This window comes from Caretta caretta, chromosome 12 (genome assembly GCF_965140235.1).
Source record: "Caretta caretta isolate rCarCar2 chromosome 12, rCarCar1.hap1, whole genome shotgun sequence".
NCBI lineage: Eukaryota > Metazoa > Chordata > Testudines > Cheloniidae > Caretta > Caretta caretta.
In genome coordinates, this window is record NC_134217.1 from 5,312,900 (window position 1) to 5,336,619 (window position 23,720).

Genomic DNA, 23,720 nt, shown 5'->3' on the forward strand with positions numbered 1-23,720 from the left:
GCCTCCTGTCAGCCCTTGAGCACAACCAAGCGTCGTCCAGTTGGCCATTTCTGCATTAGCCGCCCTCCGGGTACTTTAGCGGGGTGCTGGGCTTGCTGGCTTGCACGCCTCAAGACACGATGCCCTCATGTCCAGGGGGCTCCTGGTCCTGCCGCTGTTCACCAGCTGCGTCCGGTCTATAGTTGGGGTTAGTCTGAGCATTTTAGAATTGTCAGTTTTGTTTGTGTGGACATATCCACTGGTCGGACCAAGAAATGAGTCAATCCTTGGCTGGGCTGGGGCCTGTGTCCCAGCTCGCTCCTGGAGCTCTAACCATTAGGGACAGAGGCCAGCAGGGCCATTTCTTGTGCATGTGCTCTGCCCCGCACACCTGTGCGGAGGTGCAGTCTGCTCTGTGCCTGGCTGTGGGAGCGGGGGCTCAAAAACATTCAGTTTAAGGGCATCTTATCTGGGTTTAGCATCTCCTGGCTCTTCACCAATTGAAGCCGGAGCTCACTGGCCTGCTTTATGCTGAAGAGCCCTGTACAGGTAACTAACTGGGTATGGATCCACCCTCCCTTCAGAGCTGAGAGCAGACCTTGGTCCTGGGCCATGGGGAACCTGTTCCCCCTTCCCCTGACTAGGGCTGAGTGCTGACTAATGGGAGCAGGCAGCAACTAGTTCATAGGTGGCCATGAAAAAGGGGGTCCTGAGCTAGTCCCTCTGCCATGGGGGCTGGGGCAAGCACTGTCCCCCCCCATGGTCTTTCCCTGTGGGGAAGGGGGTGAAGGACTGAGCCACAGACAGTCCCACAGGGAACCAGGGCTTGGCTTAAGTGCTAGAGCTGCCCTGGGATGCTCCCTGCCACCCCCATGCTTCCCTTAAAGTGGGTTTCCAGGGCTGGTGTCAGTTTGCTATTGTTAGCAGTTACTGACATCAAGGTATTCTCTTGCTGCCCTGTCCCAATTTGCTACCTCACCTTTCCCTATCTTCTGTCAAATTGTGGTGGATGGCGGTTCATCTGTCATAAAATATCAGGATTGAAAGGGACCTCAGGAGGTCATCTAGTCCAATCCCCTGCTCAAAGCAGGACCAATCCCAACTAAATCATCCCAGCCAGAGCCTTGTCAAGCCTGACCTTAAAAACCTCTAAGGAAGGAGATTCCACCACCTCCCTAGGGAACCCATTCCAGTGTTTCACCACCCTCCTAGTGAAAAAGTTTTTCCTAATATCCAACCTAAACCTCTCCCACTGCAACTTGAGACCACTTCTCCTTGTCCTGTCTTCTGCTACCACTGAGAACAGTCTAGATCCATCCTCTTTGGAACCCCCTTTCAGGTAGTTGAAAGCAGCTATCAAATCCCCCCTCATTCTTCTCTTCTGCAGACTAAACAATCCCAGTTCCCTCTAGCCCCTAATCATTTTTGTTGCCCTCTGCTGGACTGCTTTCCAATTTTTCCACATCCTTCTTGTAGTGTGGGGCCCAAAATTGGACACAGTACTCCAGCTGAGGCCTCACCAGTGTCGAAGAGAGGGGAACGATCACGTCCCTCGATCTGCTGGCAATGCCCCTACATATACATCCCAAAATGCCCTTGGCCTTCTTGGCAACAAGGGCACACTGTTGACTCATATCCAGCTTCTCGTCCACTGTAACCCCTAGGTCGTTTTCTGCCGAACTGCTGCCTAGCTCCTCGGGCCCTAGTCTGTAGCAGTTGGCTACTGTACACGCACAAACACACACACTTTTGTACTTTGGACAAGCGTTGTACAGCATTAAACCTCAGGCATCTTGTATGTAAAACCTTGAAGGGAGGTATTGTTGTTTCTTTGTCTCTGTCCATTGTAGATTAGGCCATGGAGTTTCTATAGTAAACAAACAGTTAATGCACACCAAAACTAGTGCAAAGCATTGTAAACGGTAGATGGAATACTTACGGATACCTTTTAAACACAATCTATGAGGCAGAACATTTACTGTTGTTCCTTATATAGACACTGCACCTCTCATTGTCAGTGTTACGCATATTGAACAAGTTTTCAACCCTTTGATTTTGCCAATACATAGTCAACTTGTGGGAATGAAGATCATTGAAATGTATCATAAAATATGTAGCCTACATCAAAGGCTATGAAATTAAAATATGCATTTAAAAATATGAGCAATTCTGTAGAAAAATCAGTTATTTATGTATGCAACAAATAAAGTAACAGAGTGAAGTGTACAACTTCAGTGGTGGCAGGATGGGGCTTACTTACAGAAATAAGGATTTTTAATAAGTTACAGGGCAGAAGGGGAATCATGTTACTGGAAGTCCAACACAGTATTCTAGGATTCTTTGAGGGAGGTAACAGCAGAAGCATCCAAGCTTGTGTCGCCTACAGGCCCAGAACCAAAAAGGCAAATTAAAAGAACCCAAACTGTATTTATTTCATTTAATTACTTTCAGGTGCACAACTCCTGAGATTTGCAGTCTTGAGGTTACTCCGGGCGGGGGGGGGGGGGGGGTTGTAGATCTGTATTTAGTAGAAATTTGCCACGGAGAAGCAGCCTTTAGTGAATATTTGAGAACCGAGGTTTACACACAAGGGATGATGTGAAAAAACACGGCCTGCTGCTGGAGAGAAAGGTAACAACAGCTGACAAAGGCAACAGATCCCCTTGGGGGCTCAGAGGAAACTGAAGAAGTTTCCGCAGGAGCCGTGGAAGGCCGGCTGCCTTAAAGTCACATGATCCCAAAGAATAAACTTCGGTGTTGGAAAAAACCGAAGACAAATGTAGCATTAGCAACGCATATTGCCACCCGCACGGGCAGTGCTGGCCGAAAGGATGGACCGAGGTACGGCTGCTGACGCTACCGGCGAGACAAGGTGGGTGAGGATTAAGAAAACCATCTGCGGAGCGAGGCAGCGCGTTGAGCCCCACGGAGCAAGTCTCCTTCGGCTCGGAGAAAGGGCCCGGAGCGCGGCAGCTCCAGGCAAGGGGCGCGGGGGCCACAGGACGCCGCGGGGCTCCGCCGCTTGCCCCGGGCAGGGCCGGTGGCCGCTGCACGGGGGCGAGGGAGGGGACGCCCCGCCGGGGCCAGGGGAGAGCCGGCGCGGGGCGGACAGGGGCCCTGGCGGGCCGGGACTTCCCGCGGGGCGGACGCGGCTCCAGGGCGTCCCGCCGCCCTTAGCAGCGAGGGACGAGCCGGGTCCGGGCGCGGGGCGGCACCGCTCTGCCGCCGGGGCCGGACCTGGGGTGACTCCACCCCGGGTTCCCCCCGCGCCGGCTCCGGCCCCGCCCCCGCCCCGAGGGCGGGGACACGCGGCCCCGACCCGGAACTGCAGGCGGCTCCGCGGGGTCCCCGGGCCGGTGAGTGCGGCGGGGCGGCCCCGGAGCCCGGGCCCGAGGGGGCGGGCCGGGGGCCCTGGGCCGGGTCGGGGGCCCGAGGGGGCGGGCCGGGGGCCCTGGGCCGGGGTGGGCCGGCTGGGGGCCCGAGGGGGCGGGCCGGGGGCCCTGGGCTGGGGTGGGCCGGCTGGGGGCCCTGGGCCGGGGTGGGCCGGCTGGGGGCCCGAGGGGGCGGGCCGGGTCGGGTGCCCTGGCCCGGGGTGGGCCGGGTGAGGTGCCCTGGCCCAGGGGTGAGCCGGGTGAGGTCCGTGGGGTGCGGTGGCCCACGGAGGCGGGCCGGGCCGGGTGAGGTCCCTGGGCCGGGCCGGGTGCCCCTTGGCATCGGGCACACCCGCTGTTCCTTCCCGCCTGCTCCATGGCAGGTCCCGGTGTCCCCCCGCCCCTCTCCCTTCGGGGTAGGTGGGTGTAGCTGAGCTGGCAGCCCGAGGCTCGGTTGTCCGGCCCGGCTTGCCCGGCCCAGGGCAGACATGCTCCGGCAGCTTCAGCCTGGCTCTGTGCCAGCCGTCCGCTCCCAGCCAGGTGCTGGAGCTAGCTGGGCCTGTCCGCCCCATGACACCTTCCAGCTGCCCTTTCCCTGCCCGCTGTGGCCGCGCTCTGCTTTGCAGACACACTGGTTATGTAACCGGAGCGTAACTCAGCTCGTTGAGCCCTCCCGAAACGCCTGCAGGTGAGCTTACAGCCTCCAGCGTGGCAAGAGGCTGGCAATGGGTACGTTTAGGACGGGCTTTCGGGACAATACAGCCACCCCTTGGGAAGAGACAACGCGGGCGACCTAGAGAAACATTACACAGAAGACTGCAGAGGAAGCCACATCCATCAACCACCCGCTTGGAAGCCTGGACACACCGGCAGGAGACCAAAACGCACGGCGAATGCCGGCGGACGCTCTGAGGGCGTGGGAGGATTTTAAAAAAAGAAAAAGACCTCTAACTCTAACCCCCTCCTCAGGCTGGCTGGCCAGCATCTGCCGGCTTGCGCTCAGTCAATTTAAACACCGCTGGTAGGAAATGAAGGGTACGTCTACACAGGGGTAAAGAACCCGCCGCTTGCCCTGGGTCAGCTGTGTAGATGCTTCAGCTGGAGCTCTGGGACCCTGTAAGGGTGGAGGGCAAAGCCGCCGCTAGGAATAAACAGACTAAGCAATTGCTTAGGGCCCTGAGCAGCTCCGGGGTCCCCCAGTTGCTTTTCAAATATGTGTTGGGCGGGGGAGGAAATATTCCTGCTTAGGGCCTACAATGGGCTAGCCTGAGCCCGAGTCTCTACACAGCAAATTTTAGCTCCACCTCGTGAGCCTGGGCCAGCTGTGGCTGCGCTGTGGACCTTTTAGCTCTGCGTAGACCTACGCTAACAGGCTCTTTGCCGGAGAGGATTTTGCTATCTACCGCGCTGGTCAAACACCACAAAAAAACCCGTTTCAAATCCATCGATCAGCCATTCGCAGTGAAACGAGGGTTTGCCGAGCCCTGTTTGACGATCGTTGTGGGTTCCTCCTTCGCTTTTGCTGCTGCTCTTCCTTTTTTCCCTTCCTGGCTGCCCTCCGCTTTTTCTTTCTCTTTCCTGAAATAGCCTGGTGTCTCTTTTCTTTCAGTCTTCAGAGCCAGCTTCCTCTTTTCCCTAAGCCTGGATTTGTGCTGGACATGGCCCACCTTGATTACCATGCACATTGTAGGGAGAGTGGTCACTTTGGATGAGCTATTACTAGCAGGAGAGTGAGTTTGTGTGTGTGGTTTTTGGAGGGGGGTGAGGGGGTGAGAGAACCTGGATTTGTGCAGGAAATGGCCCACCTTGATTATCATGCACATTGTGAAGAGAGTTGTCACTTTGGATGGGCTATTACCAGCAGGAGAGTGAGTTTGTGTGTGGGGGGGAGGAGGGTGAGAAAACCTGGATTTGTGCTGGAAATGGCCCAACTTGATGATCACTTTAGATAAGCTATTACCAGCAGGACAGTGGGGTGGGAGGAGGTATTGTTTCATGATCTCTGTGTGTATATAATGTCTGCTGCAGTTTCCACGGTATGCATCCGATGAAGTGAGCTGTAGCTCACGAAAGCTCATGCTCAAATAAATTGGTTAGTCTCTAAGGTGCCACAAGTCCTCCTTTTCTTTTTGTGAAAACAGACTAACACGGCTGTTACTCTGAAATCTTCCCACTCTGTACACTTTCTGCCTTCCAGGTATTTTCTCTCTCCCTGTCATCCGCCTATCAAATCCTACCTGCCTCTCCTACCGGCTTGGACATTTTACCAGAGCCCTGCTGAGCAGATGACTAACTCTGCTGGCTGCAGGGTGATGGTAAAGCCCGGGAGGGGAGCACTGATCAGGGCAATTCTCTGCCCCTCTCTCCGGCTGCTGCCTGTTTCTGCTACTTTACCCCTTCTCCAGCCTTTATTTTTGAGTTTCCCTGCCGCTGCCCGTAGTTTCTGGGGCCTCTGAATGAAACTGACTGGATGCTTTAGGGCCAGTAAAAGAGCAGTGAAAGACTGGTCAGTTTTTACTTGGCTGCAGCTTGTGGACTCTCTTGAGCCACGGCTGAGGCGGGGGAGTAGACGGAGGGCATGTTGACACTACTGAGCTGATGCTGAAAATGGCCCCCTAGACGTGTCGTACGTCCACGGAAGGGGTTTTTCTGCCGGCGTAGTGACTTGCCTCCCTGAACGACGTTAGCAATGCCGACAGAAGCACCGTTGTCCTGCATAATCAAACGCAGGCTGGATTGCGCAGAAGGTGATGGCGCTTGTCCGAGGGCGAGTTCTTCTCACCCTGGCTGAGTGGGGTTTTCAGGCTGTGCCCCTGGCCGTAGCCCCTGATGGCCCTTTGCGTCGGCTTCTGGGTGGAGAGCTGCTGTTGTCCCGTGTGCTGATGGCTCATGGCGGGTGTGGGCTGCTCCCATCTGACCGGGGTCCTGCTGGTCTCCTGCCCAGTGTAGGCGGTCTCTGGAGGACTGTAATTCTCTGGTGCATTCATTAAGCTTTCGTTCATCTTCGCCCTGCCCATGTGCATTCCCGGTGGTGGGTGTGGTGCCACCTGGCACACTTGAGGGTGTGCCAGTCCCATGAGCGTGATGCACGCGGGTGACTTCTGAGTAGTCATCGCGACTGAGTGCCCCCCCCTTTCTCTTTCAAAGTTGCTGTGTGGGGCAGGGAAGGCTCCGAGCGGGAGCCAGAGAACCGGGACCATGCCGCCCCCCAAAGACGTGGTGAAAATCGCCATTCAGATGATGGGAGCCATCCCGCAGCTCATTGAACTCAACCAGGTAACGTCCTGCCTCCTGGAAGGCCCAGCTGGCGTGGGGGGGGCTCCTGCTACTGGAGGGGAGCCCGCTGCCTGCTGGCAGGGCAGGGATGTGTCTCGCACGGTGTGCTCGGGTGCCGTGCCGGGGGCGACGCCCGGGCCACGCTCCCCACACGCTGTTTCTCTTTGTTTTCAGGCCAAGCCCCTGGCTGCAGTTGTGAAGGAGGTTTGTGATGTGTGAGTAACTCTTCTGTCTGCTCTCTAGCCATGGGCACAGTTTGGGGGCCACCGTCCAAGGTTGTGGTAAAACCCACCTGGGCAGCTGTGGGGAGTCCATGGCCCTCCACCTGTCCTGGGTGGGGGACTGGGGTGCCCGAAAGCAGTCCGTGTCTCTGTCCCCCAGGGTGCGCCACCCCGGGCAGATGCAGAGTCCAGGGCTCTCTGGGCAGCTCTTACCCCAGCCCCGGTTTCCGGCCAGGCCAGGGGGGCAGAGCCTTGAGGGAAGGGGAGGAGCAGGGGGCAGGGCCCTGTGGCGGGGCTGGTGGTGTGGGGGGGCCCCAATAAATGTTAATCCGCCTTTGTTGGAGGACCATCTCTGAGAATGAGCAGGCCCTTTGGGGGATGTCTTGCCCCTCCCGCAGTTCTTTGGCTGGCCCCTCTGCTCCCCATCCCAAAGCACGTGCCGTGCCCTGCCCTCGGTGCAGCCGTGTGGCACGCCGGGCAGTCGGCAGGCAATGAGCATGGGCGGAAGGTGGAGACCCAACTCTCTCCCGCTGCAGGTGGAACCTGGGGAACGCCGAGCACTATGCCCTGCAGTACGTGGATGGGCAGCAGACGTACATCACCGAGTCGGTGAGTGGCTGGCAGCACGTGAGGCTCTCGCTGGCTGCTGGAGCCCTTTGGCCAGTTCTGACCTACAGGTTCTTCATCCCGTTTTCTTGTCTGTCTCGTCATAGAACCGTGTGGAGATTAAGAATGGGAGCATTCTGCGGCTGACCACTTCTCCGGTACGTCCCACCCCTACCTCCTTGGCCTGCTCCCCCTGCTCCAGCCCGTATTCTCCTCCCCTTTTTGTGACTGGAGAGTCAGAGCTAGACACAGATCCTGCCGCTGACTCCCTGTCAATCCCCTGTGCCTCGGTTTTCCCAGCAGTAACGTGGGGATAAGGATTCTGATTTATTGCAGTGCAGTTCCAGGGGAATTAGAGGCTTGACTAGTGTTTGTAAAGTGCTTTGAGATCCCTGGGTGGATGGTGCCAAACAGTATTGCTATGGCTCAGGTCTGGCTTCCCGCTTCAGCTCCCGCCTTGGGACTGCTCTGGTCTGACCCCTCTGTAGTGTAACCTCTTCACGCAGTCTCTCCCTATGGGATTGTCCTGGCCCAATTTCCCCCTCATCCCATTGGGATCCCCAATCCCTGATGTCCCCTCTCGCTGTTCCTGGTCTCATGCGGTGGGATGACGCTGGTCTGACTCCTTCCTGGCTGGCAGGATCAGGAGGCAGAGCGGCTGCACAGCGGGATCCGGAGTAACAACCTGGACGTGAAGGCAGACTCCCTGAAGAAGCTGGCGAACCTCTCCCGAGACATCACCTTTGCCCAGGAGTTCATCAACAGGAACGGCCTGAAACAGCTCTTCCTTATTGTGGAAGAGGGGAACGAGTGAGTGAGTCGCTCCTCTTTGCCCCCCCAACATCCGATGAGTTCTGCGCCCGCTTTGTTCCCCTCTCTGTGCCCGTGTGCCTGGCTTGTCCTTTTCCCCAGCCCTCTCCCTGGCGAGGCTGTGCAGCCAGGGGCGGGAGGGTGCCTTGCAGTACGCGCTCTACAAGCCTTGCTCACACCATGCTGCTCTGGAAGTCTGGAGGACAGGAATGGAAAGGCCTCTGCCGGAGGCCCTGGCAAGGCAGGACTTGCCCCGTGTAAGTTTGCCCATCCCAGATGGTCCATCCCTCCCTGGGGAGACTGTTCCACAGCCCGATGGATCTCGCTGCCAGGAACCCTCCTGGTCATCCTGTGGTGTTCTGCACCCCATTGCTGTCGTCACTGCCTCCCACGTGTACCCCCCAGCTGATCCCTCGCCCTCCCTCAGTGTGAGAGCCCCGGATAGTCTGTCCCCCTCTGTCATCGCTTTGACCTAGCTCTTTGGCTTCTTCCTTGGTCTCGGCTTTTCTTGCAGCACGTGTTCGTTCTCCCTGGGCTCCCTTCGGGCACCTGCACGTTTCTGGCTCCCAGGCGAGGGGAACACCGTGTATCATGTTGTCTGGCAGCGCTGCATGTGCGGGGAGTTAGACTGCGCTGTGGAGCATATGCCTGAGGCGCAGAATTCAGGCTGTTACCCTGGATTTCCTTGACGCTTGTACGCTTAACTGTGCAACCCTAACGTCCTGTGTCCTTCTTGGCGCTTTCCGGGTCTCCAAACTCCTCCTTGGGCTAAGGGAGAGGCTGATTGCTTGTACCAAGTGTTCTCTCTCCAGTGCTCATCCCCTGTCTCTTTCTCTCGCCCTCTCCCTGTTTTCTGTCTCTCTAGGTGTTTCTAATGTGCCCATCGCTGTGGTGTCTGGGCGGCTTTGTCCCTGCTGCCCTGGTCTATCGAGCGGCGTTTCTGTGGGGTCCCTGGGCCCTCTCTCACCATGTTTGCTGTTCTGTTGCTCCAGTATAGGGGAGATTCTAGCCCACACCCTGAAGGCCTTCATGGAGCTGATGGAGCACGATTTCGTCTCCTGGGAGACGCTGAGCCGGGCCTTCATCAGAAAAGTAAGTCACTCCCCAGAGACTTGGCAACCCGCCGTGCCAGGGTGGCTGAGCCAGTCGTGTCTCTGACCGCCCGTTGTTACAGATCGTGAAGTACGTCAACACGAGTGGGATGGACGCCTCTGTCCAGCAGCTCTCCCTGTCCATCCTGGAGAACATGGTCCCGAGCAGCCGCTCCCTCTTTGAGCTGGTCAAACATGAAGTGACCCTGGATCGCCTCCTCACCCACCTGCAGGTGTAAGTGCAGCCGACTTTCAGCGTTCCCCGAGGGTGCTTCAGCCCTGCTTGGCCCTGAGGCCCCGCCCCCTCCCCTGAGTCTCCGCCTCTTCCCAGCCCCGCTCCTCCTCCTCCTCCTCCCCCCCCCCAGCGCCTCCCGCCCGCCACCAAACAGCTAATGGGTGGTGGGCGGGAGGTGCTGGGGGAGGAGCTGATGGGTGGGGCCTGCCGAACAGCTGATCGCCCTTTTTTTCTTTTTCCCGGGGGTGCTCCAGCCCCAGAGCACCCACGGAGTCGGTGCCTATGAGCACAGCACCAGCTGTGATCCCATCCTGCCTCTGCCGGCCTGCATCTCCTCGGCCTGCCCCGCTTCCCTGGGGAGAGCAGTCTGCAGCCTACTCCAGTTCCCTGCTCCTCTGCCATCCTTTTCCACTATGATTTCAGCCCACCCCACTTGGCTCCAGCTGGGCAATGTTCTCTACCCCCTTTCCCTCACTGGGACTTGCCCCTCGGATGTTTGCCGGCACCACGTCCTGGCTTAGCTACGTGTAGCTCCGTCCGCCTGGCTCGCTCTGTGTTGCCCTCCAAGTTTGTTGTTTCTCCAGGCTTCCCATCTAGCTCTGGCTGGGAATGAGCTCCCGAGGCAACCCCCAGCATGCTGGCTGTCATGCCCTGTAGCCTTTTAGAGACAGGCGGGCCTGTTCTCCCCTCTGCTCCGTCACATCGCAGACCCTCACTCCTTTGCTGGGTGTTCTCATTGTAAGGTCCTTCAGCATTGCTGCTTCCCGGCTTGCGCTCTCCCGCTGAAGCTCTGGTGCCAGTAACACTCTCAGCATCGGGGTTTGGCCGATCTGCGGGGAAATCTGAGCTGGCGGAGCCATGTGCCAACTCTGAAATGAGCCCCGGCTTCTAGGCAGTTACAGCCCCCCAGGAGAGCAGGGTCTGGGGGTCTCAGCGGCCCCGGAGCTAGTCCTAGACTTGTTCTCACTCTTGGTCCGGCCGGGTCTGTAGCGAACACTCTCTGGTTTCTCCTTTATTCCTCTTTTCTCCGGTCCGTAGCCATGGTACGTTCCTGCCCCGGCCAGCCCAACTCCATCCGACTTTGGGAACGCTGCGTGCATGGTGTCGCCTCTCCTTCCCCCTGGTGAGCTCGGCCAGCCTCCCCCGACACGGGCTGAGGAGTCAGGCCCGGCACACATGACTGCTCCTTGCCCTGCTCTCCCTCGCTAGTTCTGGAACAGCCCCTGTCCTCCTTGCTGGGCGGCAGGAAGTTCGTGCCCTAGCGCCTGAGTGGGGGGAGCTCCCCCTCCTGCCTGGGTTTAAATCCCTCCTGATAAGCCCTGCCAGCATGGAGCAGGCGCTCTGCGCCCATCTGCTGACGCACAGCCTGGCAAATGCAGGCGTTCGCCTCACCCTGCCCGCCCCAGGCCCTCTTCTCTCTCCACTGTCGACTGGGTCATGGGCCCAGCAGGGCTCTGCCCTGGCCTTCCTCTCCCCCGTTCTCTCTTCAGGCCCCTGAATGCCTTTCAGTCTCTTCACTCTTGTGCCCACTCTCTGCAGGGAGCCTGCTGCTCTTACGATGCCCGTCTGTGCCCTGGGGCCGGGCGCCAGCGGAATGTCCCCTGATCTGTACCTGGTTCGCAGATGCCTCCGGCCGGCTTCCCCACTGGGAGCTGACAGCTGGGGGCAGCCGGGTGGCATGGGGCCAGCCAGGCTGGGAGAAGAGCTGGGAGCGGGCGGCTCAGGCCCACCCTCCGGGCTAGTCACGCTAGTGATTCATCTCCTTGCCCCTAGGACCAACCAGCAGCTGCAGCTCAAAGCCATGGCACTGCTCATCGCCCTGCTGCTGAATGCCAACGACACAGAGAGGAGGGTAAGGTCCCCTGGCCTGCTCCCGCGGCCCTCCGAGCTGGCCATGCCCCTGGGGTCACTGTGGGGCTGGGGGCGAGGAGGGAATGCAGTCTGTTCGCCCAGAGTGTGGGCTGTGAGCCCTCTGAGAAGGGCTGTTTGGGGGTGGGGGGGGCCACTAAATGTGCTGTGGGAGGGGAGGACGGGGGCTGCCTGTCCGTGTTGGAAAAGACAGTGGTCAGGTCAGGGGGGCCGGGCCGGGCCGGCTGCCTGCCTGGGCTGCGCGTGGCACCCCCTGGTGGTGAGCGGGGCAGCCAGGGGTGTTGCACTGCTGGGTTCCCTTAGCTGCCTCACGAGGCGCTTTGCCTAGAAATGTCCCCATGCTGCTAGCACCGGCTCGGCTCCCTGAAGGGGGCACCGCTGGAGCCCTGGGGGAGAGGAGGGGCCAGCGTTTTAACTACCGTGTCGTCTGACCCCCCTTGGGCAGGTCAGGAAGACGCAGGGCCTGACAGCAGTAGCTGGTGCCTGTCTGGGCTAGGGCTCCGGCGGGCAGAGCTCCACGGATGATTGCAGCCCGGGGCGCTGGCTGCTTGTCTGGAGCATCCTGCTGAGTCTGCGCTGTGCTCCCAGCACCGCGGCCCTGCTCCCCCAGGCTGAGGAGAGGCGTGTGGCCGAGGGGACAGACCAGGGCAGGGCAGCTGGACATGAGCCTGTACTTTGCCTGTCCCACCTCCACCCTTCCATTGCCCTGCGCGGCACCGAGAATGCGGCAGGGCCTAACTAGCCAGCTGCTTTATCGCCCTCTGTGCCCCACGCAGGCCGCACCCGCAGGGTCCGGCCTGGGCCGCGAGCCCTGTGCCCACCCCTCGGCTCCCTGCTCCGCCGGGTGCTGATCCGCACGGGCCCGCGGATGGCGGCGGGGCTGGGCTGGGAGGAGCGTGTCTCACCGGCTCTCTCCCTTCCTAGGACATGATGGGCTATCTGGGCCAGAGGAACATCCGGCAGTTCATTCACAAGGTGGGAATGCAGAGAGCTCCTGGCCTCGCGCCCCGCCCCTACGGTCTGTGCATCCTCCCTGCCCCCTGGCTGCCGGCCCCTGGGCCAGGTGTCTGTGCGCCCAGAGCCCCCGCCTGTAGCGTTTGTCACCCACCCCCCCGCTTTGTGCCAGCCTCCTGCCAATGCTGCTGTGCCCTCCCTCTCCCCGCCCTGGCAGCTGGGAACCTGCAGCCGCCTCTGTCTAGTGCTGGCCCCAGGACCCCTGCGCCCCGCAGCTCTTGCCCCGGGAGCGGGTCACGGAAAGCTGGGGTCCAGGCTGGGGTCAGTGACGGCCTTTGTTTGGGGCTCCTGTAGAACATTATCCACGCCTCGGAGCCGATGGGGGATGAGATGGCCCATTATCTCTACGTGCTGCAGTCCATCACCCTCAACCTGCTGGAGTGGAAGATGCGGACCCCCATGGACCCTTATTCGCAGGTCTGACGGGCTCTTCTCCCCCTGTGGGCCTGTCGGGTGGGCACTCTCCTCCTCAGGACTCCTCCGCAAAGTGTCCCTCTCCCACCTTTCTGCCCCTGCCACTTCTCCCCCCTCCTTCCCCACTCCCCAGAGAGCTGAGCCCCCAAATTGGACCACTCCTCTTTGCTTCCAGTCCTACTGAGAGTTGGCTGGCGGGGATGGAGCTACTGCCCCCTGCTGGTGGAGGGAGGCATGGCTGTGCTGTGTCAGGTGTGCCCAGGTCGCGTAGGGCTGCGTTTCTGAGTGCTCAGCACCCATGGCTGGAACTGGCCTTTCCAAGGGTTCAGCTGCCAGGGTTGGGAAACTCATCTCAGAAAAGATCATTACAGCTGGAAAGGAACAGAGAAGAGCAACAGAAATGATGTGGGGGATGGAACAGCTTCCGTACGAGGAGAGAGGAATGTGGCTGGGACTGTTCGGTTTAGAAGAGAGACGACTCGGGGGGGATAGGATGGAGGTCTCTAAAATCATGACTGGTGTGGAGACAGTGAATAGGGATGTGTCATTTACCCCTTCACACAACACAAGAACCAGGGGTCACCCAATGAAATTAACAGGCAGCAGGTTTAAAACAAACAAAAGGAAGTACTACTTCACACAATGCGCAGTCAACCTGTGGAACTCCTTGCCAGGGGATGTTGTAAAGTCCAAAAGTATAACTGGGTTCATAGAAGAACTAGCTAAGGATGAGTGGGGTGTCCCTAAGACTGACTGCCAGATGCTGGGACTGGATGACGAGATGTCACTTGATCATTACCTGTTCTGTTCATTCCCTTGGAAGCACCTGGCACTGGCCACTGTCGGAAGACAGGATACTGGGCTAGATGGACCATTCGTCTGACCCAGTGTGGCCGTTCTTGTGTTCTTATACCTCTGAGCCAGGCGGCCTCCCCCGTCCATGGGTTTGTTCAGCTGGGCCTCCCCCCACTCTCCTGTGTTGGGACCCCGCAAAGCTCTGGAGTTTTTGTTTGCTCGCTGGGGGGACTGTGGTCCTGGGGGCGCTAGACGGGGTGGCCTGGTGGGGCCCATTCCTTTCCCAGCAGGGTCTGAGCTTTGCCTGTGGGATGGAGCTCGGGGCGGCAGCCCTGCCTTGGCCTTGCTAGGGTTGGATCGAGGCATCAGCCAGGCCCTGCTCTCTCCGCAGGAACAACGGGAGCGTCTCCAGTCCCTGCGTCAGAGCGCCTTCGAGTTGGAGAACGAGCCTTCTGCCGGCACCTTCAGCACGGACCACCGGCGCTCTCTGTGCGTCAAGGAGTTCCGCAAGCTGGGCTTCCAGGTGAGTCGCCGCCCAGACCTTCCCCTGGCCAGCAGACCCGGCCCGCTCCGAACCGCCCTCCCCTCGCTCGCTCTGCCTGGAGAGCTGCAGGGGCCATTTCCACCTCGGCGGTCAGGAGCTAAGAGTTGGCCTGCGAAGGCAGGAGCCGTGCGGAAGCGTGGCACGCACTGTTTCTCCCCCGGCAGCCCCCGCTCCCCCGCGTCTCTTGCCTTCGCAAGAGAGCCGCGACCAGCAGTTGGCTTCTGTCGGTGTCGGTCAGTTCGGGTTTGGGATTGCGGACGCACGGTTTGCACCAGGGTGTGCTGGCCCCTTAAGGGAAGGCCTTGCCCCCTCCCACCCTGTTTTGGCCCTTCGGGGAGAGGCGTTGTGCGGGTGGGGGCTGTGGGCAGGAAGCAGTGCATGCTGGGAAAGGGAGGGGTTTAAAAACTCCTGCTCTGGGTGAGAAGGAGCCTAGAGAGACCTGCAGCAGTGTGTCCTCCCAGGGCCCTTGCCCTTGGTTACAGGGTCTGACCCATCCCCTCTAGAGGGCAGCTCAGTGCCCACCCCTCGAGCGTGGGCTTTGGGCCTGGACCAGGCAGTGGCATGACTGTCCTCTCCAGACTCAGCTGTCCCTGCTCCCCAGGGCTACATCCTACTTTGTCCCGTCTGCCTCCCTGCCCCTTCCACGGGACACTTCAGCAGTGCCCTCCCAGCTCTGTTCCTGGCTCTGTCCCCACTGCTGGCCCTGGGTCAGACCCCAGTCACTGGAGAGCCCCCCGGCCAGGGGAGAACCCCTACCTGGACCTTGGCCTTGCACCATGTGAGACTGCAGGATCCTCTACGTCAGCCAAGAGGTGGCTGGAGGACTGGGGTTCTGGGGCCAGCCAGGAGAACGTACAAATGGCAGCTCTTTCCCATGTCTGATAGCCTTGCTTCTGTGTGCTACATGTATCCGGTCGATCCCGTCTGAGCTCAGCATGCCCCGTTAGGGGCCTTCAGTACGCGCCGCTGGCTTGGGGAGCCTGTGTCCTGGCCCAGGCTGTGCATCCCCACGAAGAGATGCGGAAATCTCATTCGGTTCTCACTGGGCCGCCCGGCCTCATCTCAGCCCCTTGTTCCCCAAGGCGCTGGTAATCCTGGCGTTAACACAGCGAGGTCTCTGGAGCCGTAGTGAGCCCGTGGGACAGTGACCGATATGTACCAACTGTTCGTATCGGCATCCTAAACGGCAGCCCTCTCCTTGCACTGGGGGCTCTGCCATTACGGTCGGTCACAAAACCTGCATCCTCTTGTGTCCTCCCAGAACTACAGTAACCCTGCCGAGGACCTGCAGCACGCGCCCCCGGGACTGCTGGCCCTGGACAACATGGTCTACTTCTCCAGATGCTGCCCGAGTGCCTATAGCAGAGTGAGTGTATGTTACCGGCTCGTGAGCTGTACCCCATGCACAGCCCTGGGAGGTTTCTCCCCGCTCTCCGGGTTTGTTTACATGTGGACCTACCTTAATCTGAATTAACTTTCCTGTGTAGACGACCCTTTATTTCTCGTAGCTGGAGAGCCCCTAGCGGTAGGTCTGCCTGGGCCTTCCCATCCTAAGGCCAGTTTGTCAGTTATTCGTAACCTCCTCAGCTGTTCAGCCAACGTGCTCACTGCTCTTTGCCTCTGGCTGAGGCTGATGGGTTTGGGAGTGTTGAGCCAGGCTGTTCTGACGGGCAAGGAAAGCCGTAACTACGCTCTGGGTACAGATGTTGGCGGTGGTTTTGGCCCGCTCTCATGCTGAAGCAGGCGGGCTGGGCAGCTGAAATTTCCCATGGCCCTTGGGGAACCAGAAGTGCTTTCAGTGCTGCTAAAAACCATCTCTGGTTTGGCTGAGAGAGAATAACGCAAATATCCTCTTTGCACATGGGGAGTGAGAGAGCTCAGGAGCCGGGACCCAGCAGGACGCAGGGCGGGAAACGCGGGCAAATTCCCTGAAGCAAAGCGCTGGGTTCTCTGGTTTGTGCTGCACCAGGGGTCAGACTGGATGAGAACAAGGATCCTTTCTGTGCGTCTATGAAAAACCTACAAATAAGTGCAGCTCAGATTCTGGTAGCAGCATGCCACCCCCCCGAAGTGCTGAGCAGGGCAGGGCTCAGCACAGTCCCGTCGCTGGGGACTGTGGCGTAGGATGGATGGTACCGTAGTGCCCTGGTTCTGGAGCTGGCCGAGATGCCAGTAAAGACATTGTGCCCTTGCCCTGGTCTGCCTGTCTCTTCTCCGGGCGTCTCCGGCAGCATCTCCTTTCAGTTCCGAGGGAGCCTGGCTGCTTCGGGGCATGACGCTTCCTCGTAGATTTCTCACTGCCACTGAATTCTAACCCGCCCGCCCTGGGGGGCCGGGATCCCTTTGCTGGGGAACCCGGACCCCGAGCTTCCTGACCACTGTGCAGCTGGTGGGAGCCTTTGGGCTTGGAGGGGGTACACTGACCCTACCCATCCCTGCCCTCGCTAGCCCGCCGTGCCGCCCCCGCCTGGGAGAGCTCTTTGGCGGCTCTGCCTGCCCGGGGGCGTGTGCACTCGGGGAGCTGTGACGGGGCCTGTGTCTCTCAGTTTGTCCTTGAGAACAGCAGCCGTGATGATAAACACGAGTGCCCGTTTGCCCGGAGCAGCATCCAGCTGACCCTGGCCCTCTGCGAGATCCTACATGTCGGGGAACCATGTGAGTGCGCGGCCCCTTGCGTCTGCTAACGTAGCCCATCCAGAGCCCCACGACTCCCGGCTGGGTTAGGGGGTGGGCGCAGCCGAAACCAGTGGGCATCACGGATCCTGGCTGGGTTAGGGGGTGGGTGCAGTCAAAACCTTGTGGGTGTCCTGGCTCCTGGTGGGGGGGATGGGCGCAGCCATACCCTGCAGGCATCATGGCCCCCATTTCCGGGACCTCCTGGTTGTCAGGGTTTCCAAAAAAGCAGGGAAACCTGGTCCCATTTTGTCCTTCTTGCCTCAGGCTCGGAGACGGCCCAGGCCTTCTACCTCATGTTCTTTGGTCAGGACCACTTCTTCGAGGAGCTCTTCTGTATCTGCATCCAGCTGCAGAACAAGACCTGGAAGGAGATGCGCGCCACGCAGGAGGACTTCGACAAGGTGAGCCCCACGGGAGGACACCCAGAATGCTGCCATGTAGCGGGGTCTCCAGGGTCTCACAGGGCAGATGGGATCTGGACAGATCTGCACTGTGGAGCGGGATCCTGTGCTGATGCCCCAGGTGGTGCAGGGCGCTGTGGAGCGGGGTGACGGTGGCGTGTGCCCTGCAAGGGGCGTGGAGGGCTGTGGAGCGGGGTCCCGTGCTGGCCTGACGGTGGCGTGTGTCCTGCAAGGGGCGTGGGGGGCTGTGGAGCGGGGTCCCTTGCTGGCGTGACGGTGGCGTGTGCCCCGCAAGGGGTGAGGGGGGCTGTGGAGCGGGGTCCCGTGCTGGCCTGACGGTGGCGTGTGCCCCGCAAGGGGCGAGGGGGGCTGTGGAGCGGGGTCCCGTGCTGGCATGACGGTGCCGTGTGCCCCGCAAGGGGCGTGGGGGGCTGTGGAGCGGGGTCCCGTGCTGGCATGACGGTGCCATGTGCCCTGCGAGAGAGGCTGTGGAGCGGGCTCCCATGACGATGCCTTGTGCCTGCAGGTGCTGCAGGTGGTCCGGGAGCAGATCACTCGGACCCTGTCCCTCAAACCCACCTCCCTGGAGCTGTTCAAGACCAGAGTGAACGCGCTTAACTACAGCGAGATCCTGAGACTGCGGCAGACGGAGAGGATGCACCAGGAGGAGACGCTGGCCGTGCCTGTGCTGTGAGTGGGAGGGGGGCTGGGGCACAGGCAAAGGGACCCCTGGCTCTGTGTCAGGGGCTGCAGGGGGAGTCCCCTACTCTGCGAGTTGGGGTCCGGGGTCCCCGGTCTGAGCATTAGGGGTGGGGGTCTGCAGTCCTTGCTTCGAGCGCTGCAGGGAGGGGGTGGGGTCCCTGTGCCAAGCGCTGGAGGGGAGCCCTGCATTCGGGGGGTACCTGCCCATGTCCCATCTCGCCCGCTCCCCAGGGAACTGCGAGAGAGGCTCAAGCCCGAGCTCCTGGAGCTGATCCGCCAGCAGCGGCTCCTGCGCCTCTGCGAGGGGACCCTCTTCCGCAAGATCAGCAGCCGCCGCAGACAGGGTGAGGGGGCCTGGGGTCAGGGCAGCGCCGTGCCCTGGCACGAGGGGGATGGGGCGCCCGAGGTGAGCACGCCTGCGGGGGGCAGAGAGTGGGCACTGACGTACGTTGGCTGAACTCCGGAGACCAGAGGGGCTGAACTGCAGGAGCTAAGGGAGACCGAGAGGTTCATGAGGGGACCCCATGGAATGGTCCCACCCCCAGTCTGGCAGCCCCTGAGCTGTTGAGGAGGATGCAAGTTTCGGGGTAGGAGAACTCCAGGCAGGTGTGTGGGAAACGATCCCAGAGTCGGGACCCTCCCGATGATGTCATGGTGTCCTCTCGACCTGAGGATACCCTGCAGCAGTGCAGAAGTAAGGGTGGCATGGTATGGGGGGCGCGTCACTTTTTGGGGGAGGTCATCACAGCCTGAAATATTTTCAAAGGGGGGGACGGGGGTCCCGGCAAAGAACATTTGAGAATCCTGGATCTAGCTAGACTTGCATGCAGTGCTGGGGAGGAGCGGGTGGTCATGGTATGTGTCAGTACCAGTGACACAGGGAAAGGCAGGAGAGAGGTCCCGGAGGTCAAATTTGGGTTGCTAGGTGAGAGATTACAGTCCAGGGTGTATTCTCTGAAATGCTCCCAGTTGCACGCACAGGGCCGGTTAGACAGGCAGAGCTGCAGAGTCTCAATGCGCGGGTGAGACCATGGAGTTTGGAGGAGGGGTTTGGGTTTATTGGGAACCTTTCGGGAAAGGGGGAGCCTGTATAGGAAGGATGGGCTCCACCTAAACCAAAACAAAACCAGCTTGCAGCCATGTAAAGTAAAAAGGTCGTAGAGGGGTTATTAAACTAAGGGCTGGGGGAAGCCGACAGGTGCGGAGGAGCACGTGGTTCGGACAGAGACCTCCCTGAGGGGAGGAGGAGACGTGTGTCCCTGGGTGAGCTGCAGGCCCTGACTGCCGCTCCCTTCCCGTCCCAGATAAGCTCTGGTTCTGCCGCCTGTCCCCCAACCACAAGGTGTTGCACTACGGAGACGTGGAGCCGGGGGTGCAGAGCCCCCCCATCGAGAGCCTGCCGGAGAAGAGTACGTGACAGCCAAGAGGGGGATCGTCCCTCACAGGGGATGTGATCGCGGGGTGCCGAGTAACAAATGGGGCAGTGGCGATCGGGTGCTTCTGTTCTCTCTCTAACACAGAGCAAGGGACTCTTGGTGGCAGACCGATGCTCTTCCCACAGGGGGTGGTTAGCCTGTGGAACTCATGGCCACAGAAAACTGCTGAGGCCAAGAGTTTAGCAAGATTCCCAGAGAGAGTGACTATGGAGCGGCCAGAGCTGGCATCGTTCATGCCAACACTTGGCCTAGACAGGATATTAACTGTCCTGCTTTCGGGCTTCAGCTGGTCTGTCTTAGACAGCGGGGGCAGCGCATCCCCACCTGCTCCTGGGGTTCGGGCATTGCCCTCTGAAGCAGCTGGCGTTGGCTACTGAGGGAGATGGGGCTCCGAGTAGATGGGCCTTGGCTCTGAGCCTGTCTGGTGGTGCCCAGGCTGCTGAATAACCCCAGGCTGCTGGCATGTACCTGCCCTGCCCAGCACCCAAGGGGGCTGCCTTTCCTCCTGTGCTTGTCTTGCCAAGAGACCTGTGCTGGGCTCCCTCGGGGGGTGCGTCTGCCGGCGCTTGGGCTGAGCCACCTGGGGTGGAGCTGGTGGGCGGGGGGAGCATGCTGGGCTCTGCTGAGCGCCTCTGTCCCCCCAGTTCCCGTGGCCGACATCAAGGAGCTGCTGGTTAGCAGGGAGTGCCCGCACATGAAGGAGAAGGGCTCCGGGAAGCATAACAAGGTCAGCAGCTGCTCCCTGCCTGGCCACTAACTCCCCCCCACCCCGGGCTCTATACAGGCATGGGTCTGTCAGCTGGGTCCCAGGGGTGGGGCTGCCTGCCTGCCCGATAGCATGCCTCCCTCTCCTTGTTATCCACACTGCGCTGGTCCAGGGAAGGCAAAGTGAGCACAGAGATCTGGGCAGGCGCATGCTGCAAGGGCAGCTGTGAAGGGCCAGCAGCCGCCCTGTGTAGGCCACCGTGAGCGTCTAACACCCCTCGTGCTGGCCGGCAGCGCAGGGCCCACTGTGGAACCTGAACGGGACAGAGAATGAGAGCCCAGCAAGGAGGCACTGAGCTGGGCGCTCCCCCACGGCCCTGCGAGTTCACCAGCTCCTTGGGTTTTCCCCGCCTGGAGATCGGGGGTTGCTGACATCGCATGTAGGCCTGGGGCTTGTCCACACAGGAGTTACCGGGCAGCCAAATCGACGGCGCCCCAGCTTGCTGCACGGCGCTGTCCCGGCGAGGCTGGGGCTCTGCACTCACATGTTGCCTGGCCACTCGCGGTGCAGCCCAGCCCTGCGACATGTCACCGCAGGATACAGCCCTGTCCGCTGCCTGCCTGGGCCCCGTGCTCCGCACAGCCCTTCCTGTCCTTGTGCAGCTGCACCCAGGACTGGCAGCCAGGAGAGTGAGATGCACCTGCTGTTTCCCCACAGGATGTCCTGGACCTGGCCTTCTCCATTAGCTATGACGTGGAGGAGTACTACCTGAACTTCATCGCTCCCACACGCTACGAGGTGAGCCTCTGGCTGGGACTTGGCTCCTGGGTTCAGGGGGCCCGTTGGACCAGCTTGTAGCTCAGATTCGGCCGTGGGCTTGGTGGGTGACCTTGGCAGAGCCTCTGCCCCTTTGTCTGTTTCCCCATCTGTGAAAGCAGGAGGCGGCTCCCCCTTGGCAAAGCCCTTCAGGCTCTGTGAAGGGAGAGTGCATGGCAGGGCTGCTGGGGTCTGTGCAGACAGACAGCAGGGAGCAAGGCGGGCACGTGGCACAGAGCTTGTTACCCGGACACGGCGTTCTGAGCTGTAATTCTCCGAGCGAGCCAGCAGTGCCCACGCCGCTCTGGGCAGTCCCACGATGCTGGCGTTGCACCCCACTGCCAGTTGTCGGCCGGGGCTGCGGGCAGTTGTGCCTTTGTACGTCAGTGTGGCTGTGCCTTGTGGAAGGCGGGTTCTGCAGTTCACTGCCCACGTGTCCTCAGAGGCTCACAGACCAAGCCTGGATGAATGGGAAGTTACCATTTCCCTCAGCCCGGGCCAGAGGTGAGGGCCCTTGGGGGTGTTGTAGGATCGATCTGGGGGCATGCACCTGGCTGAGATCAGATTGGGATGGGAATATGGCACAGGCGGAGAGGAGGTGTGCCTGGGCCTGGATCAGGAAGGGCTGGAGGAAGAGGTGTGGCAGTGGATGGGCGTGGAGCTAGAATGAGGCATGAGAGATGCTAGACACCTCTGAAGGGAGGGAGGGTGCACGGTGGACTGCGTGGAGAGACAGGAATGCAGCGAGGGGGGCGCGCTGGGGGACAGGCGTTAGCACTGTCCCTGCCTGGAGAAGACCCTACATACAGCTGGCTGCCCTCCACGCAGGACTGATGTTGAAACAGTGCGACTTTGCCCATAGCCAAGGCCCTGGGGGTCAGACTGGGGGCCAGGGACTGAGCTGTGAGGTTCAGTTCTGGCTGTCCAAAGCCATTTTGGGGCCGGTAAAAACCCAGCTGCCGGAGCCTTCCCCTGGTCACGGGCTGCATCTGCCCCTGTGAATTCCACCCCGGCCTGCTGCCGTCCCCTGGCCTGTTTGAGGCGCGTGGCCGAGGGGACACACCTGTGGCGCTGGGTGGATTGCGGTGGGTGGGAGACTCGGGCGGGTGTTGGAGGCGGGCAGGGGGACGACTACCCGGAGGCTGAGGCCAGTGTTTGGTTGCCCCTCAGTTCTGCCTGTGGACGGACGGCCTGAACGTGCTGCTGGGCCGGGAGATGACGAGCGAGCGAACCCAGAGCGAGCTCGACATCCTGCTCTCCATGGAGCTCAAGCTGCGCCTCCTGGACCTGGAGAACATTCCCATCCCCGACGCCCCTCCCCCCGTCCCCAAGCCCCCCAGCAATTTAAACTTCTGCTATGACTTCAGCCCTATGGAACAGTGAGGGCAGCCGCCCCGGCCATGGCTCTCGCCCCGAGCCAGCCCCAGCTCCCAGCCCTGCTAGCGGCTAGTCTGGGCCAGAGTCTGCGCTGTAAGGGGGAGGAAGGGAAAACCTGGCTCCGCACTGAGGCATGGGCTCAGGCACCTGCTGCAGCCCCTCCTGCTGGGCAGGGAGCAAGTGGGGGAAGGGCTGGTGGGCAAGGAGACGGGCTCCTACCTGGGCCATGATTTCCTTTCCCCCTTGTCCTGGTTCTGCCCAGGGGGAGCCGCAGAGCCCTGGCCCCTAGTGACTGGCTCCACTCCCCAGGCTGAGCCTGCCCCTTCCAGCGGGGGCCTTGCTCTCCTGCTTGCTGCCTTGACCGAGCGGGGCTGACCCAAGTGCCTTATTGCCCCTCTCTGCACTTGTGCTGCTGCTGTTAATGTGCCGTGGGGGATGGCCTTTGTCTCCCCGCTCCCCACAGCAGGCTGCTCCTGGGGTTTGACAGAACCTTTGGCAACCCGCTGGGCCCCTCGGAGCTGGTGCCACCCTCCCGCAGAAGTCCTTAACTGCTGCACTGGTACGATACGGTGCCCTTGGGTGCACCCCAGGGAAAGACTCCGAGATGGAGAAGGTACGATTCTGTGCGGCCCCATGCTCCCCCTGCCCCTCTCTGGGTGATGTGACAGCCTGAGCGGGGGGCCAGCAGCCCCACTGTTCTTTATGGACAATAGGGCGTTTGGGGGGAAATCTGCCTTCCAGCAGCTAAGGCGTTAAAGCTGCTGGGGCCACATGGCTGAACGACTCACTGAGCACAAGGAGAAACTGAGTCACTTCTGGTCCCCTCTCCGAGCCTCCCTGAGCTGGGATGCTGGCGCCTGGCTGGTGGGAGATGATGCTAGGCACGGGAGGGCGCCTGCTGGAGGCTCCGCTGTCCCTCGGGGCTGATGCCTGCACACCAGGAATCCTGGCCAGGCTGCCAACGCCCCACGGTGCGCGAGGGTAGGGGAGCCGAGCCATCCCTGGCCGCAGCTCAGCACTGTCTCGCCCCATCCTACCGTCTATCCTGCTCCAGGCATCCCCTGCACCCCTTAGCCATAATGCTGCACTTACTAACCGGCCAGCCTGCTTCCCTGGCCCCTCACCCTGCTAACGGGAGCCCCTGCACTGTACCTCTCCAGCCTGGTGCTTCTACTGAGAAAGGTACGCCGTGGCACCAGGCCCTCCCCCTGCCCTCTATATGGGCCTGTAATAATACTAAGGGACTAACCTGCCTGATCGTCTCAGCACTGGACCTGCACTGTCCCCTGCCCTGGGGCTGGAGAGGGCTGAGAACAGACCCCTTCCACCCCCCAGCATTTGGACAATAAACACTTGTACGGAGAAACCCACGGCCTGTTTT

The 23,720-nt window shown here is 60.6% G+C and overlaps 1 protein-coding gene across 7 annotated transcripts; it reads left to right on the forward strand.

The window, feature by feature from the left end:
- Positions 1 to 2,756: 2,756 nt before the first annotated feature.
- ELMO3 (engulfment and cell motility 3) lies at positions 2,757 to 23,705 on the forward strand. Of its 7 annotated transcripts, none has more exons than XM_048870621.2 (21): positions 2,757 to 2,851; positions 6,498 to 6,626; positions 6,801 to 6,841; positions 7,384 to 7,456; positions 7,561 to 7,611; positions 8,094 to 8,263; positions 9,256 to 9,355; positions 9,438 to 9,589; positions 11,363 to 11,441; positions 12,383 to 12,433; positions 12,767 to 12,889; positions 14,073 to 14,204; positions 15,487 to 15,591; positions 16,772 to 16,880; positions 17,166 to 17,302; positions 17,829 to 17,992; positions 18,236 to 18,348; positions 19,309 to 19,413; positions 20,085 to 20,167; positions 20,864 to 20,944; positions 22,133 to 23,705. In XM_048870621.2, the coding sequence occupies exons 2-21, from the start codon at positions 6,549 to 6,551 to the stop codon at positions 22,343 to 22,345; spliced, it is 2,160 nt and encodes a 719-aa protein (XP_048726578.2). In that variant the 5' UTR covers positions 2,757 to 2,851; positions 6,498 to 6,548; the 3' UTR covers positions 22,346 to 23,705. The 7 variants fall into 7 exon arrangements, with proteins under 7 accessions (XP_048726578.2, XP_048726576.2, XP_048726580.2 ...); XM_048870619.2 differs by lacking the exon at positions 2,757 to 2,851 and adding an exon at positions 3,248 to 3,335; XM_048870620.2 differs by lacking the exon at positions 2,757 to 2,851 and adding an exon at positions 3,606 to 4,385.
- Positions 23,706 to 23,720: the final 15 nt, after the last annotated feature.

What these genes read in the sequence shown, in the direction of transcription:
- ELMO3 (XM_048870621.2), top strand. Translation starts at nt 6,549, where the DNA reads ATGCCGCCCCCCAAAGACGTGGTGAAAATCGCCATTCAGATGATGGGA. An exon ending in TGCGGCTGACCACTTCTCCG is followed by an intron (nt 7,612 to 8,093) that starts GTACGTCCCACC and finishes CCTGGCTGGCAG; the next exon opens with GATCAGGAGGCAGAGCGGCT. An exon ending in TCGCTCCCACACGCTACGAG is followed by an intron (nt 20,945 to 22,132) that starts GTGAGCCTCTGG and finishes GTTGCCCCTCAG; the next exon opens with TTCTGCCTGTGGACGGACGG.